Source organism: Canis aureus, chromosome 2 (genome assembly GCF_053574225.1).
Source record: "Canis aureus isolate CA01 chromosome 2, VMU_Caureus_v.1.0, whole genome shotgun sequence".
Taxonomy (NCBI): domain Eukaryota; kingdom Metazoa; phylum Chordata; class Mammalia; order Carnivora; family Canidae; genus Canis; species Canis aureus.
The window spans coordinates 15963816-15981636 of record NC_135612.1 but is presented as its reverse complement, the minus strand read 5'-3'; the positions used below and the strand labels follow the sequence as shown (position 1 = coordinate 15981636).

General features: G+C 36.5%; 1 protein-coding gene across 15 annotated transcripts in view; it reads right to left on the bottom strand.

Moving 5' to 3' along the window:
• Positions 1 to 17821, bottom strand: part of ARB2A (ARB2 cotranscriptional regulator A) — a 419471-nt gene that overhangs the window by 37412 nt on the left and 364238 nt on the right. Inside the window, exon 11 of one of the 15 annotated variants that reach the window (XM_077864541.1) lies at positions 1687 to 1721. The exons of the other annotated variants lie outside the window; for them this stretch is intronic. Coding sequence (XP_077720667.1) covers positions 1702 to 1721 — 20 coding nt within the window. The 3' untranslated portion in view covers positions 1687 to 1701. Of the gene's footprint in view, positions 1 to 1686; positions 1722 to 17821 lie in introns of those variants that run through there. 15 annotated transcript variants of the gene reach the window in all.

Here is a 17821-nt window from a genome sequence, read left to right as displayed (position 1 = left end):
ATAGTGTTTGGTAACTCTATCTCAAAAAGATGAACTCATCTACTAAATTGCAGAGAACAGTCTAAAATTACTGCTCACAAGATTACAAAATCACCTTATTTGCTTATAAGATGGTGACATTCTAATCATGTATTCTTGGTGACTCTCCAAGTAAGGAACTTGTCAGATCAACATGGTGTCATGCTCAACATTTACAGGTAATAGACAGTTCTGGTTCTTAACAACTTGTCAATGATAAAGACAGTACTGTAAGAGCACTTTATCACTAAAGGATTTGCAAAGCTTCTAGAGAGTGTTAAAAATTATAGTCCCAAAAGGACAGTTCAGTAAAAATTCACCAACCCTTTTTATTACATAGACTACTAATATGAGTCATTACATCCCAAGGCAGCAGAACTAATGGGCATATAATAATAATTTAAACTCTGGCATTTTAACAAAATATATGACAATGAAGTAACAAAAACAGGCAATGTACCTAATGTTTTCCAAGAATAAAAGGAGAAAATGAGTATTTTTTATTTGAGTTGATTCAAAAAGTATTTGAAGTTCAGATATAGTTCGGTACCAAACTGGGAAGAAGTTTTATTTTTTTAAAATTTTTATTTATTTATGATAGTCACACACACAGAGAGAGAGAGAGAGAGAGAGAGAGGCAGAGACACAGGCAGAGGGAGAAGGAGGCTCCATGCACCAGGAGCCCGACGTGGGACTCGATCCCGGGTCTCTAGGATCGCGCCCTGAGTCAAAGGCAGGCGCCAAACCGCTGCGCCACCCAGGGATCCCCAGGAAGAAGTTTTAAATAACTCTTAAGTAACTGGAGAATCCTATCTGATAGGACTAAATGAATTAATGTTCTTCATTTTTCTCCTGGTTTTTAGAAGAGGAAATGGAAAGAAGTAGTTTTGACCAACATCACCTTCTCCTCCAAGTAGAAATGCTTATTACACAGGTTTAAAAACACCAATTTAAACTAATATTTAATTATTAGGATAATCATTTTCAGTGCCATAAAATAAATTCAATCATTTATCACAGTACAACTTCTTACATGAGAAAATGACCTGAATTTCTGTCGTCTTTCGTTATTATCAGTTGATGTCAGGGTTAGGAAAAAATCACCTTGAAGAATCTCTAGGAAATTGGTTGAACACATCTAGGAAAATTATCAGACTGACTGTATATTTCCAATAATTTTACATATATTTTATGGAGAGGATTGTGTTCCATGTCTATTGGGATAGTGGCATAAAGACTGGCATAATGATTAGTGCACTTACTGTTAAGCTTATTCAACGTTTAACTTTTCTTAAAGTTTATTCTGTGGGCCTCTGGCTTTGTGGGATACCAACAGCTGTTGACTCAAGGGTATGTTCAAAGGAAAGCTCCTTATTGCAGCCTTTCTTGGAGGTATCTGTGTGCTAACATGCACTGTGACACACAGAAGGGAAGACTTCTTTTTCTTTTTCTTTTTTTTTTTAAATGATTTTATTTTTAATCTCTACATGGGGCTTGAACTCACAAGAGATCAAGAGTCCCATGTTCCACCGATGGAGCCAGCCAGGCACGCCACAAGGGAGGATTTCAATGTGTACCATCTCCCAAACATATTTGACCAGTGAGTTTTCTTGGGACAGTTTTCTGGACTTCTATTTCAGAAAACACTTTTTGGAAAATTTTAGTTTAGAGGTAATACAGGTATCAGCCAGAGTTGTAACAGGCTGAAAAAAAGGAGAGAAAAGTACGAAAGAGCAAATACTGTTTTAGGTTACTTGTTTCTCAGTGCTCATTTCCTTAACTGTAAAATGCTATTTACTAGCTGTAACCTTGGGCAAGTTATTTAATCCCATTTCTTTCTTTAATCTGTAAGAATGGGACTAAGAGCAATAATATCTACTTTGCAATTTGTGATGAGAACTGAAGATGACATAGGTAAACTGCAAGTGTAGTATCTGCCATATGGTCCTGCTTGAAAAATGAGGGTGACTAGTATTATTGGAATATTTTGGTACCACCTATATGAACTGGAGGCTTTCTTTTGATTACATAGCAAGAAAGCTATTCATTCCCATTTTAACCCTTTCTCCTACTTTCACAATACTAACTTCTAAGTGAAAGACATCAAGAAGACCTGCTCAAAAGAAGCCTGCTTACCTTAATGGAACCCAGCCTTTAGGTTTGACCAAGAAACCTGCTGACCACTGGAGCATTTTGGCACTATTGTTTCCACAGGTAAAGTTTTTTTTGTTTTTTTTTTTTTTTGTACAGCACTTGGTAACTTCTAGTTTATCTTCACATGTACTATCAGATTCTATCCTTCTAATAAACCAGTGGGGTTAGTAGGGAGGAAACTGTTATCTCTAAATAAATCATGGACATGGAAACTGAGGCTTGGAGAGGTTAAATTGTGAACTACCCAAAGTCACAGAACTGGCAAGCAGCAGCATCTAGGCTCACACGTTTTTGGCTTTTGTTGAGTATCCGAATAAATGAGTGACTCAGACAGGGTCCTCTGAGTTTGCTTTTTAGAATAATGTAGTTCAGTTCAATAAACACTTATTGACTTGCTCCTATATGCTAGACACTGTGCCAGGTGTGACTGAGACTTCTGGTTCTGTCCTTGAAAAGCGTACTATCTAGTGGTATTCCGAGAGTCCAAAAATAGGAAAAAAAAATAAAGAAAACTAGTGATTCTGAGTAGTTTTCTATGGTAGTGACCTCCTCAAAATGCTTTTTAGCATCAAGTTCCCCCAGAGGTTCACCAGCAGAGAGTTTATGGTGACCACGGCAAGGGTTTCCTGTAAGAGTGAAAATCTGAAGAACCTTTCCTGTGGTGAAGCCTGTGGTCCTTCCTATGTTCATTCAGTCACTAAAAATACACCAGCCAGTAAAGACAAGTGCTGGGGGAACATTTGCTATGGTGTCTAGAACTCTCAGCTTGAGATACCTTCTCTTCTATGTGTCTATACTTCTTTCCCAACAGATCACGGAAAGGTACTTTCTACCTTAGAATGCTTGTTGGAGCATCACATGAAAAATGTATTTTTCCTTTCCTTATTATCATTATATTTCTATTGTACTGTCCTTGTTCCTTTTAGCATTTTTGAGTTTCCCCAAATTTATTACCTATCTTGACTACCTATTGAACTGTTGTGTCTATTTGTTCACAGAATTAGTTGAACATGTTCTTGGCATGGGAACCCTCCATTAAAAAAAAAATCAGTTCCTCCTTGATAAATGCAAAACTTTTATCATCACCACTTTGCTGTTTAGAAACTTGGCTTTTAAAAAAAAATCATTGATTAGTTTTCTGACTGAATCTGAGACCCATTTTTCAGTTCTTATCCCTGCAGCCTTCTGCTGCTAAGAGACACTGTTGATTACTTTCTCATTGATGTGTTAGCCATAGCATCAGATTCACAATCCTATCAACTTTCTACTTCTTTTTGTGTCTGCTTCCTCTTGAAAATACCTATTTGTAGCTACAGTGCAGCGGAAAGCACGGCGGCCTCAGTCATAACTCCTGGGCACCCGGTTCTAACACTTCCTAGCAAATCACCAGGCTGAGTCTCAGTTTCTTTACACATAAAATGAAGATAATAATAGTATCTATTTCACATCACTGTTCTTGAAGACTCCATGATATAATGAAAGTATTTTATACATTCTAAAGCACCTTCTAAATGGAAATAATAATTTCCATTAATACTAATATTGAATGGAAATATTAACTTGAAAAACTAATATTCAGACATGAGGGTTTTAAAAAAGGTTTTATTTTAATTTCAGTTAGTTAACATACACTGTCCTATTAGTTTTAGTTATACGCTATTCCACACTTTCATACATGATGGTGCTCATCATGACAGGTGCCCTCCTTAATTCCTATCACCTATTTCTTCTATACCCCTCCCCGCCCCAATAACTGTCAGTTTGTCCTCTACACTTAAGTGTCTGTTTCTTGGTTTGTCTCTGCTCTCTTACTTTTTTCTTTTTTCTCTTTTTTTTAGAGAGAGAGAGAGAGAGAGTGAGTCAGTGAGAGAGCACGAGTGGGGGATGGGAGAGGAAGAGGGAGAGGGAGAAAAAGAATCCCAAGCAGGCTCCCAGTGCAGAGCCTGATGTGAGGCTCGATCTCACAACCCTGAAATCATGACCTGAGCCAAAATCAGGAGTCAGATGCTTAACTCACTGAGCCACCCAGCACCCTGTTTTGTTTCTTAAATCTCATATATGAGTGAAATCATACGGTATTTGTCTTTCTCTGACTGACTTGTTTCTCTAAGCTTTATACTCTCTAGCTTCTTTCATGTTGTTGTAAATGGCAAGACTTCATTCTTTTTTATAGCTGAAAAATATTCCATTGTATATATATATATATATACACACCACGTTTTCTTTATCCATTCATCATTTGGTGGACATTTGGATTGCTTTCATATTTTGGCTATTGTAAATAATGCTGCTATAAACATAGGGGTGCATGTATCCTTTTGGATTAATGTTCTCGTATTTTTTGGGTAAATATCCAGTAGTGCCACTGCTGGATCATAAAGCAGTTCTTTTTTTATTTTTCATTTTATTTTTATTTTTTGGCAGTTCTATTTTTAACTTTTTGAGGAACCTCCATACTAGATATATTAGATTCTTATATTCTTTACTCCCTAGATATACTGCAAGAGATGGTTTTTTAGGTAATACTATCATTTGCATATAAATGATTATATGTATATATTATGTCTATATATATAGGCACATAGATGTATAAAATATATAAAGTAGAAATCAACTTGAACCAAATTATAGGACAGCTTTACACTTATAATCTACCAGTAATGGAAAACTTCTGGTTTCAAGATTTTATTTATTCATTCATGAGAGACACAGAGGGAGAGGCAGAGACATAGGCAGAGGGAGAAGCAGGCTCCCTGCGAGGAGCCCGATACAGGATTTGATCCCAGAACCCCAGCAGCACGACCTGAGCCAAAGGCAGATGCTCATCCACTGAGCTACTCAGACATCCCTTGTAATGGAAAACTTAATACTTTTTTTTCTCTTATCTATTTAAACATGGTGTCACCTACACATCTCTCTATTTAGTACCTATAGAGGACACATGATTTTTGTTTTTTTTTTCTGCCCAGCATCTGATTCTCCTTACATGCCTTAGGGCATACCACATTGTGTAAGTGGTGGTGGCGAACAGGTGGGAAGTTTCATCTTTAACATCTAGTGAGCGATGCATAAGGGAAGGGGCAGGAAATGTGATTGGACCAGTTAGTGTATTTCCATTCACTTCTCCTTGAGAAAATGACTCTGTTTGTGATGTTATATTGCTCGGCAGTACAAAGAAAGCATGTTGTTTTCAAAGAGTTCAATGGTGTGCAGCAGCAGTAACAGGACCAAGCAGTCTCAAAGGGGGAAAATGATTAATTCAAGGAGAGTCACACTGCATTCCCACTTCCTGCTCAGTCACTCAACTCAGTGTCTTCCTAAATGTTTGTCACAATACAACTCTTAACTAGCTACTAAAATAATTTGTGTCTTTATTTACTAGTGTTTTTTTGGCTTGCTTGTTAGTTGTCCATATGCTCTAACTCAATGTAACCCCCTTCAGGTCAGGAACTTTGCTATGTCTGCTGCTGTGTCCCACTGCAGTGCCTAGAACAGTTCCTGGTACATACCAGGTGTGTACTAAACATTTGTTGATTGACTGAATGACTGACTGGTAAAGTTTTCTGAAATAGTTGGGAGCTCAGTAAATGGTAAATTGATTTAAAAATGAAATAGAGACATTTTTTTGAGAGAAGTACTTAAATTCAAATGTTATCTTCTCTAGAGAAAAGAATATACTATTAGGAAAAAATAAAAATAATTCAAAAATTCTTTAAATGCTTTTCAAAAACATAGGTGTAGGTGCTACGTTCCAAATATTAAAAATGACAAGATAATGCAGGTTTTTCTTCTAATCTGCTGATAGGTCTACTATTCTTAGTAACCCAATCTGTTGAGTAAAATGACCATAGAAAATATGATTGTTAAAAGCTTCTGGAAATATAAGAAGCATAATTTTAACTGTGAATTTGGATAAAAACTGAATTTGCTGCTTCTTCGTGGCTTTTGTATCAGTAGGACTCTCACTAAAAGGAGCTGTTTCTATTTAACAAAAATAATTTTAACGAGTCCTGTACTAGTCATATTTATTTTGGAAAAGTATGGTGAAAAGAAGAAACAAGACACTGTCCATTATTTTGATCTTTAACATATTTTCCCATTTAAAAAGATTTTATTTTATTTATTTATTTTAAAAGATTTTATTTATTTATTCATGAGAGACAGAGAGAGAGAGAGAGAGAGAGGGGCAGAGACACAGGCAGAGGGAGAAGCAGGCTCCATGCAGGGAGCCCGACATGGGACTTGATCCCGGGTCTCCAGGATCACACCCTAGGCCAAAGGCAGGCACTAAACCACTGAGCCACCTGGGGATCCCCCTAAAAAGATTTTTAAAAGAAACAAACACAAATGCAACAGCCTACACATTTTTCTTTTGTTTCTCCCCAGAAAAGAAAAACCAACACTATCTACAACAGTATATGGCAGATTTTTTGAAATTTGTTCAGGCACGTGGCTTTAAGCCCTTCAATAACTTACATGGTAAAGCAAAAACCAAAGCCAAAACCCAAACTTATACCATCATGTAGTCCAAACATTTTCTAAGTGCCTATATGCCAGATATTTGATGGGTAGTGGGTGTATAATGAAAACAAGAACAAGGCCCATCTTTGGGATTATAGTATTCGTGACCCCTTGGAGGGAATCCAAGACATACCTGCCTTATTCCAAATTGTACTTTATGGTAAATGGCATTACAATGAAATTTCAATGTTATATGAGAAGTTATATTTGGATGCATAAATTCTGTCTATAATGAAAATGACATGGCAGTACAAACCTTCTAATTAAACCGACACTATTTCTACTATATTGTACCTTCAGTAAAGTAAACTAATAAAGAGACCCTTCTGCTAAAATAACAATAACTACATTTGCTATACAATGTGTAGTTTTCTTTAAAATGATGCTTCTTATTTCTTCATAGATTTTTTTAGTGAATAAATGGCTATTATCTACATTAGATAAGCATGAGGATCCATATAACTTTTTCTCTGTGAAGGCTGAATGGTCATCTTTGGCTATAGTAAAGTTATAATAAGTTATGGTAAATTTTAATGCAGTCTCCTATATGAGCCTCATCACCGAATCACAATTTAATGCTATATTATAGGCATTTATTTTATTGCATCATATTTTTTTCTCCATTCTCTCTTTATAGGTTTTTATTGGTCATTAGTAAAAAAGTTAACAGTATCAGGAAAAGAAATTAAGGAAATAATCCTATTTTCAGTCCCATCAAAAAGAATAAAATACTTAGTAATAAATTTAACCAATGAGGTAAAATAACTATACACTGAAAATAAGACATCGATGAAAGACATTGAAGACACAAGTAAATGGAAAGATATTCTGTGCTCATGGAGTTGAAGAATTAATATTGTTAAAATGTTCATACTTTTCAAAAACAATTTACAGATTCAATGCAATCTCTATCAAAAGTCTCATGGTATTTTTCATAGAACTAGAGTATACAATCCTAAAATTTCCTTTTTTTAAAAAAGATTTTATTTTTTTATTCATGAGACACACACACAGAGAGGCAGAGACATAGGCAGAGGGAGAAGTAGGCTTCTCACAGGGAGCCCGATGCGGGACTTGATCCCAGGACCCCAGGATCATGACCTGAGTCAAAGGCAGATGCTCAACCGCTGAGCCACCCAGGTGTCCCACAATCCTAAAATTTGTGTGGAACTACAAAAGATTCCAGATATCCAAAGCTATCTTGAGAAAGAGGAACAAAGCTAGAGGCATCACACTTCCTGATTTCAAACTGTATTACAAACTTATAGTAGACAAAACAGTATGGTATGGCATAATAACAGATATGTAGATCGTTAGAACAGAGTAGAGAACCCAGGAACCAAGAATATCCAATGGGGAAAAGATAGTCTCTTCAATAAATGATGTTTGGAAAACTGGGCGGCCATCAACAGAAGAATGAAATTGGACCATTTTCTTACACCACACACAAAAATCAACTCAAAATGGATTAAAGATTTGAACATAAGACCCCAAACTGTAAAACTTCTGGAGGAAAACAGAAGAAAACTCCTTAGACATCGGTCTTGGCAAAGATTTTTTGCTTTACCAAAGCAAAGGTATCAAAAGCAAGAATAAACAAGCGCAATTGTATCAAACTGAAAAGCATGCATACATCAAAAACAAAACAAAACAAAACAAAACACTCTAAAACAAAAATAAAAAAAAAATCAAAGTCCAAACAAACCATCAACAAAATGAAATGGGAGAAAATATTTGCAAATAACATATGTGATAATTAGGGGTCATGAAAAGGTGCTCGACAGGGAAACGCAAAGCAAAACCACAATGAGATAAAACACTGCACTTGTTAGAATGGCTATTATCAAAAAGACAAGAGATAGAAGTGTTGGCCAGGATGTGGATAAAAGGGAATTCTGTGTATTGATGGAAGGAATGTAAATTGGTATAGCCACTAGGGAAAACAGTATGGAGGGTCTTTAAGAAATTAAAAATAGAACTATGAAGTGATCCAGCAATCCTAGAGGCACTTGAGTGGCTTGGTTAGTTAAGGTTTGCCTTTGGTTCATGATCCCAGGGCCCTGGAATCGAGCCTTGCATCGGGCTCCCTGCTCAGTAGGGAGCACTCCCTCTGCTGTGCTGTCTCACTGTCTCTGTAAATAAATAAATAAAATCTTAAAAAATAATAAAAAGAACTACAAAGTGATCCAGCAATCCCAACTCTGAGTATCTATCGAAGGGAAACGAAAACAGGGTATCAAAGGGATATCTGCACTCCCATGATCACTGCAACACTGTTCACAATAATCAAGATATGGAAATGACCTAGGTGTCCATCAATGGATGGATGTATCAAAATATATATACACACATGGGGGAATATCATTCAGCCATGAGAAAGAAGGAAATCTGGCCACTAGCAACAACATGAATGGACTTTGAGGGCATTACGCTAAGTGAAATAAGCCAGGCAGAGAAAGACAAATACTGCCTGCAATCAGTTATATGTGGAATCTGAGAAGAAAAATGTCAAACATTTAGAAACAGAGAAAAAAAGTGGTTGCCAGGGTTTGGAGTTGGGAGGAATAATAGGAAGAGGTTGGTAAAAGGATACAAACTTTCAACTATAGGATGAATAAGGTCTGAGGATCTAATGTATAACATGGGGACTATGTTAATAAGAATATATTGGGTAAATGAAATTTGCTGAAAGTAGAACTTAAATGTTGTCACCAAATAAAAGAAAGAAATATTCAAGGTGACGGATGTTAATTAACTAGATGGGAGGAATCCTTTCACTATGTATGTACATCGAATCATCATGAGGTACACTTTAAATGTCTTAGAATATTGTCAACTATACCCTCAATAAAGCTGAAAAAAATGAAAATACAATACTTTAAAAAATTAACAGTATAAGGAATGCTAACTACATTCATGGAAGAGGTGGCCCATTAATTTAGTCAGTGTTTTTTGGCTAAGAATCCACGTGATTTCATTTCATCTTAATTTCAACCAACATTTTTTACTAGGAGCTGGGGACATGGTGATTAATAAGATACATGTGGTCCCTGACTTCAAGGAGTTTACAACCTAGTGGGGGGAAGGAGACACTAAAAGAATTCCATAAATAACTGCTTGCTTACTAGTAAATATGTAATGATTTCTTTGTTATTTATTGCAAAGAAACTATCTTTTCAGAAGAATGTATCTGCTTTAGCTTTTCAGTGAGGAAGATACTGTCAGTCATTATTTCCTTTTCCGCCTTGACTGTAAGGAAAGAGATAAATTTTATGCTAAATTAATATAATTATCATACCATAGGCTGATGGACAATTATCTTGATCTCTAACTAGTTTTGATATTATAAAAATCTTCATTTTAATTATTATGTCTTGTATATGTCCTCTTCCCTGCAGGCTGACCGAGAAAGTAAAGAGGGACAGGATTTGGGGAGGGGATTAAGCTATACAGCATAAATAAAAACAATGATGTTTTCTTGATGTTTTATTTCACAGGTACATTTGAAAACCAGAATTGTTCTATCTATCCACTGTTGTATAAAACAGCACATAATTATTTTAGAAGTTTCAACTCAGAGCTGTCTCTAAACCTACAATGGTACAAAAAATGGGGGATATTAATTGCTTTTTGCCCCATGACAGAAACAAGGGACTCATTAAAATTTCATGGAGGTACCATAGGACATGTTATGTTATAAAAATCAGAATTTCATAATCTTCTGAAACTCTGCAGTACTTTAATGGTACTTCTAATAGTGCCTAACACTTGGAAGGGTTCCACAGTTTGGCTCCTATAAAGTGGTTTTTGACAGCAAATGTGCAGGAACCAGAATCTATACTGAAACTTGAATCTGAGCCACGTAGACATCATGATGTTGCCCAAATGCGAAGTGGTTTCCATTGGCAATACCATAATATCTTCTCACTGAAGCATGAAACTGACTTTGGGGGATATTTAGCTACCAAAAGAAGCAGACATTATCTAAGCCTTGATCAGAAAGAAAAAAAATTGAAAATGACTTCCTGGCATTCATTCAGTGGAAAATGAAGACACGAAGAAGCCAAATAAAGTTAACAGCTCTAAAAAGAGGCTAGAAATTGTGGTGCTCTAGAGTCTTCATCATCACTGCCATGCTCTTTGATGCCAATAAATGTTATTGAGCTCTCACCATGTGTAAAGCACAATGACAGGGCCCTTAGTCATTATGGTCTCGAAGGTCATGGACTTCTAATTTTTTTATTTAATTCTGGTGTAGCTGACATGTACTGGACTTTATATTATGCCTCCTTGTAATTCCTTGTGTCTGGCAAAGGGTTTGTGAAGACAGCAAATATCCAGTAAAGATGTATGGATTATGTGAATGTGACTGCAAGGAGCTTGGAGTCTAATTGGGAGATAGAATAGAAGTGACTTCCTTGCCAGGAGAGGTTCTTATCTCAACCCCTTTATACAGTTTCTAACTAGGACAGTGCCTAGCACATAACAGGTATCTAAAAATAGCCAGTTAATCGATAATGAGCAAATACTTTTTGTAAAAAACATTTACTGAGCACTCACTGTGCTTTAGATGATTTACTACACTGAACTCTCACGACAGGAAAGTGCTGTTATCATCCCCCTTTTAGAGATGACATAGCTCAAGTTCACAGGGGTTGGGCAACTTGCTCAGTTTACCCAAATGTTAACTTGTGGAGGCAGGATTTGAACCTAGGCAGTCTGACTGCAGTTCACACTCCTCACTATCATACTGTATCACACTGTACATTAAAAAAAAAAAAACACCCAATATTGTTAGGTAGCCTTTGGTAAGGTCAGCTGAAGGGCAGAGATACCAAGTTCTCTAACCGTAGAATAATAAGTGATTACTGAGGACTGGGCAGTAGGAACAACTTCGTTAGAAAGTAGAACGTGGGTTTTGCAAGAAGAAGAGGGATAGTTAAGTCCTGTGGAAGGAGGAAGAAAAGTGAACAAGGGTGGCTGGAGAGCCTCATAATGTATTTGGAGGTGAGAGGTAGACTCATTGGACAGAATGAAGAGGTTCATGTAGGACAGTGGTAGAAAACCTAATTAGAGATTCAGCAGAACAAGAGAGTGAAGGGCTTAAGAACTTGGATTTCATTCTTTAAGCAGGAGCAGAGCCAACAAAGTTTTTCTCATAGAGAAAGAGGTGTGAAAATCTGCTTTTTAGTGAGTTTTGTAGGATATAAAGAGGGTGAGACCTTAGAGACCAGGAGATCAGGTAGGTGGAGGTGAAGAAGACCTGGACTGAGACAGCTGGCAATGGCAATGGAGAGGAAATTACAGATAAAAGAAAAACAAAGAACAAGAGAACATGACTGCCTTGATGATGGAGACAGGGATGAATCAGGACCTATGTGACAAATACTGATCCTGCCATCAGAAATGGGGATATTTAGGAAGAAGAGTTGGTTTTTGGATGATCACTAAACTTCTAATTTAAGCCCCTTGATTCCTAAAGGTTTAAGGCATTTATTAATCAAGTACCTTAAACATTTGGATGCTGTTACATGCCAGGAACTGGGCCAGGTTCAGGGGGCTTAATGGTGAGCAGGAAAGATATGGTCCCTCTTTTCATAGACTTAGAGTTTATGAGAGGAGGGAGGCATTAAGTAATTAAAATAACACTGATGAGTTTTAGGATGGTGATGAAATACAGAGTACTACGGGACCATATGGTCAGAGCACAGGGAGAGGGTAGCCCGAGACTTTGTTGAGGAGTGACATTTAAGCTATGGATCATGTTAACAGTTTGGTTAACAGTCCCCATATCAGGGAGTTAACCTGTGTTATATATAGCTCAGGTTATATATACATACTAGAGGTGTCAGTGACGGTACCTGCTCACCAACCACCCCCTGTAGTGAACTAAGTTGATTATAGACCTGTTTCAAAGGACAGCAGCAGGGCCATCTTTTTTTTTTTTTCCATATAATCCTGCACTGTCCATCCAGCCATCCATAGCCGACTGAGCCTGCGAGAGATACTGACCTAAGTTCAGCCAACTGATAGCACCATAGTCTATGATCTGAAGCAAAGAGATGAGAAAAAAAGAAATTTCTCCAGAATTTGGTGAAAGAAACCAAGATACTGGGGAGACTGCGGCTGGAGTAAAATCAGAACTGGAGAGATCCAAAGGCTATTCGTTCGCTGAAGTTCGGAGTGGGCAGAAAGAGTAAGTAAGAGGAAGAAGCTGGTCCATGTATAGTGAGTAGAGGAATGACAGAGAGAAACTGATTCCTCTAGAAAAATATACGTCTCATGAGAGACAAGTGGCAAAAGTAGGTGCTTGGACAGCAATATTAATTGTCAGTGATTTTCCAGTGGCAAGACAATGAGCACCCTCAGGATAACATCTATTCCTTTCACATTAGAACAACGTCAGGAAGTCTAAATGGCTGAAATTACACTTTTGGGACAGAGTTCAGTTCTTATATTCTCTGTACGAATCTTCTTTAGGAGACAAACTATAAATTCAATCCAAGCTAGCTGAGTGGGTCTCTACTGCTTGTAGACAAGAGGGCTTAATTAAAACACATTATCCCCTCTAGGATAAAGTAAGCTAAAAAGGAGATACTGTGTTGAGTTCAGCTACCAGGGTAAATAAATTATTATATATAAAAACAAATCTGTTTGCTACCTTTAAATGTCTTTAATTGTCATAATTATAGCATGCCTATCTCAACACAGATGCATATGATATATTCTTAGAAAAATTGTCACAACTGTTCATACTTACACTCAAGTGTTATATTTGTATGCCGTATACCATACACATATACATGAAATGTATTTATACACACCTAACTAAATATCTGTAGTAAGACACCAATTATACAAATGTACAAACAAAATTATATGACTTCCTTACAACTCTGTGTGCATGCCAGGAACACTGAGATGATGGTCTTGATATAATTATTGTCACTTTTCCCACAGCCTCACAGTGTATCACTGGGTAGATAAATGAGATTAAGCAAGTCTATGCTTGAGAACTCCATCTTTTAGGTTTTATCCATATTCTTTTATTCTGTCATCCACTCTCTTCTGTTTTCCTCACTGTGCTTTCTCCATTCTCTCTTCTGGTTCAAACAAAACTATAAACACTGTAGTCAAACAAGCGCTACAACAATTATCTGTGCCAGTTTTCGTAGGCTAAAAATATGTACTCTTCTAGAACGTTACCATTTGGGACAAGGGTAAGGTAGCTGAACTAGCATTCCCCTTCTCCTAGAAGGAAAGCTCTTGGTTTTTCATTTTCCACTTGGCCTAAACTCAGTGAACTACTTCAGCTTAGGAGGAGGTGAGAAAGAAAATTAGGAGAAGACAAGAAGTGATTTTAACTAGTGAAGGGAAAGGGATAAGTAGGTTTCATATATACCCATCTCTCTCCGTTCCATGCAAGGGAGGCTGCGGGAGGGACTGTGCCGAGTTAAAACTTGTCTAAGAGCATTTACAACAACGGAGTAGGACTGTCCTCCTTCCATATCTCAGCTGGGCTCTGGTGGTGGAAAGTGGAACAGAAGGTGAAAGGAGAAGGAAGGAGAGATCACCTCGTTGTTCAGGCCTTGGTGACAAGGAACTAAAGGAAAGTACATATAGTTAATTATAGGTATACTCTAAACAGTGAGTTGTTTCCCTCATGGAATAGCAAAAGTTGCAATGAAAAATTATACCTTTTTGTCTAAGGGACAGGAATTTGTTTCCAGACATAATTTCTTGAACAGCAAAGATAACTTTTTGAAAAAAATGAAGGCAGTATTTTAAAATACTAATTGCATTATTCAAAACTCATTTAATTTTACTGTAGTAGAGGAAAGCTTACCAAAGGGGTTATGAATCAATAATGTTCTGATAAACACCAACTTACTAAGGTAGGTGTTATAAAATATATTGTCTGGTTTCCAAGAGAATATATTTATGTTAAAGCATCTAACATACTTTAAAAAATAACATGGATCATAATGTGACAACATATATACATAATATGAATTACACAAATAAATAAAAGCGGCAGAAATAGATACATCAGCTCTACCCTTCTGACACACATTATACGACCTACATAATAAAAGTAGACTGAAGGCATCATATCATTTTGGGATTTATTAATGCATTTCTTAATGTTTTTTATACACACACATACACACACCCCTTATAAATTCATTTTAGCTGTACACCTAGAGGGTTGATATAATGTGGTAAAAAAAACCAAACAACCAACGCTAAACCTTTGTTTGCCTCCTTTAATAGTGAAGATAATAATGAATGCTTGGTAAGCAATTTTATTTTAAAGAAAACCAACTGAGTCACAGAGGACAGATATTGCAGTTTCTATAACTATCCAATTTCTGCATAGTGCCTAGAAGCGGCTAGACATTCTAGCCAACAGCATTTTACATCTACCTGGATTAATAGGATATGTTACTAAGATATTATCCCTGCTTCACAACAACTTGGACAACATCCAAGTTTGAAGAAATGAAAACACGAGGTAGAAGAAAAAGGAGATAGGCTGGAGCCAGAAACACTGATGGCAGAAACATCAAGATACCAGGTCCAACTTCAAGAAAACACAAACCAATTTTTCTTAGTTAGAATGTGAGCCAAAACAAACAGGGGGCAGGTACATGGAGTCTTATTACTATAGAAGCACCTTCCATGTTACAGTTTACTTTACGCAGAAAACTGCAAATAAATAATGATAAGACATCACAGCGTGTCTGATAATCTCTGACAACAATTCTAACACTGTCATTGTAGCCACTGGAGAAACCTGCACACACTGAGCCCTGACCCACCGAACCTTTTATCTGCCTGTGTACTCTCCACAGGCCAAGCAAATAAAGGCCAAATGATCATTTACACATGAATCAACTTTCTTTGCAGCACAGGCACCAAGAGACGTTTCTTTTCTCTGTTACTGAGAGAAAGGCAGCCAGGTCTAAGCTTGTCTCACTAGAAATCATACAAGTGAAACAGTGATTTGCAGGAAGATGGCAGATCGGCAAAGGGAAGCTGTTCTGAATGCGTGATAAAAATGGCAGCCACAGAGGACTGGATGAATATTTAGTTTGAAAACAGGCCTGACAGTAACAATGAGTCTTTATCCTATTCAAAGTAGGGAGTGTCATACAAACTGAAATGGAGATACAATCCTGATAGAAGATTACATAAGATACCTGGGTGGATATCCTTAAAGACTTCAACCTTCATTTCAATAAATGTACACTCATGGGTCTTTTGCATCTAGATCTTATTCAGAGTCCATCTAGTTATTTCATGTGAGTGACATGTAGATGGTATGTTGCCCGCTTTGATGATGAGAAATAAACCAGTCAGGATGATTAAAAAAAGGCCTGTTCCTTAAAAACAGGGTACACATTTTATACCACGGAACTTGTAAAGGGGGGAAAAAAGTATTTTTCTTCAACCCAGACCCCTTGGTGCTTAGGTCAACTTTTACAAATTCACTAAACATCAAAATGTTTAGTGTTACATTAAATGTTAAATGTTACAATATCAAAATATTGCTATAGCCTTTCTTATAGGAACATAATAATGAACAATACTTGTCCTGGCTCATTTAACATGGGGATGGAGATTTATTATTAAATTTGTGTTAATAGGCCATTCCAAAGATGATTATATAATCTTCTAACAAATGACAGGTACTAACGAAATCAATACAACTCATTTTTATTCCCTTATTACCACTTCTATAGCTTTGTGTTTGCTACATGCCATCTGTGCCCTGGGATGCTTACCTTCTGACTCAACAATTTCTATCCCTGATTTTCTACAAATTTGGTTTACAACTCATGTTCAGGAATCTTTAGCTTAAAGTTCAGTTTTAGTGCGGTGCTTCGATTCAGAAGACCATCAGTAGATGCTGCGATGTATGTGGACTCTCAATACACAGTGACAGGCTAAAATCTTTTTTTTTTTTCGATAGGCTAAAATCTTAAAAAGTAAATTTTATTCATGAGTTGTAAATATAAGAAATGTATAATTTGTGGCTAATAAAAAGAAATATTGAAGTTTTATTCCTGTAGAGTGCAGAAATGGATCTGTAAACCCCGTGCCACAATCCATACTCTTAAGACAATGCCAAAAATAATAAGTGTTACAGGATTAAGTAATATCAGTTCCTGGTGATGAGCTGCATATTTCAAAAATCCTGGCAGTGAGTAGGTGTTTTTTTTTTTTTTTTAGGTTTTTTATATTACTTGTTTCTCTCTACCTTTTATGGTGTTTTTTTTGTTTTTTTTTGTTTTTTTTTGTTTTTCCCAAACCCTTTCAACTGCTTCCCTTACCTCCTTTCTCCTTGAGGTTGAAACCCTCTTTTGCCCCACCTCTCTTTTCAATTGCCTATTCATTTCTCTACAGTCTGGCTGTTTAGTAGTTTTTGAAGTCAAAATTAGCCTTTTCCTTAGAGTGAAAGCTCTTAATGGGTAAGAATCATACCTACCAGTTTTACATATCTACAACCTCTTCCAGAGTCTAAGATAGCATTGGCCATCAGGATATTTTTGAGAACTCTCAATAAAATGGGTTCTCCAACATAACAAAGGACATACAGGACAAGCCCACAGATATTATCAAACTCAATGGTGATAAGCTGAAATCTTTTCCTGTAAGATCTGAACAAGACAAGGATGCCCATTCTTGACATTTTAGTCAACAATGTACTGGAAGTACCAGATTAACTAAGCAAGAAAAAAGACATAAGTCATCCGAATTACAAATTAATTTGTTTCTATTTTCAGATGACATGATTATATACATAGAAAACCCTAAAGACTCCACCGAAAAACCACTAAATACTGAATGCAGTAAAGTTGCAGGATACAAAATCAATACACAAATATCAGTTGTGTTTCTATAAACTAACCACAAATTATCAAGAAGAGAAATTTAAAGAACAATCTCATTTATAATAGCATCAAAAGGAATAAAATACTTAGGAATAAATTTAACCAGAAGGTGAAAGATCTATACAGTAAAAATTATGAGGTATGACGAAAGAAACTGAAGACACAAATAAATGAAAAAATATTGTGTTCATGAATTAGAAGAATTTCTATTGTAAAAGGGTCCACACTAC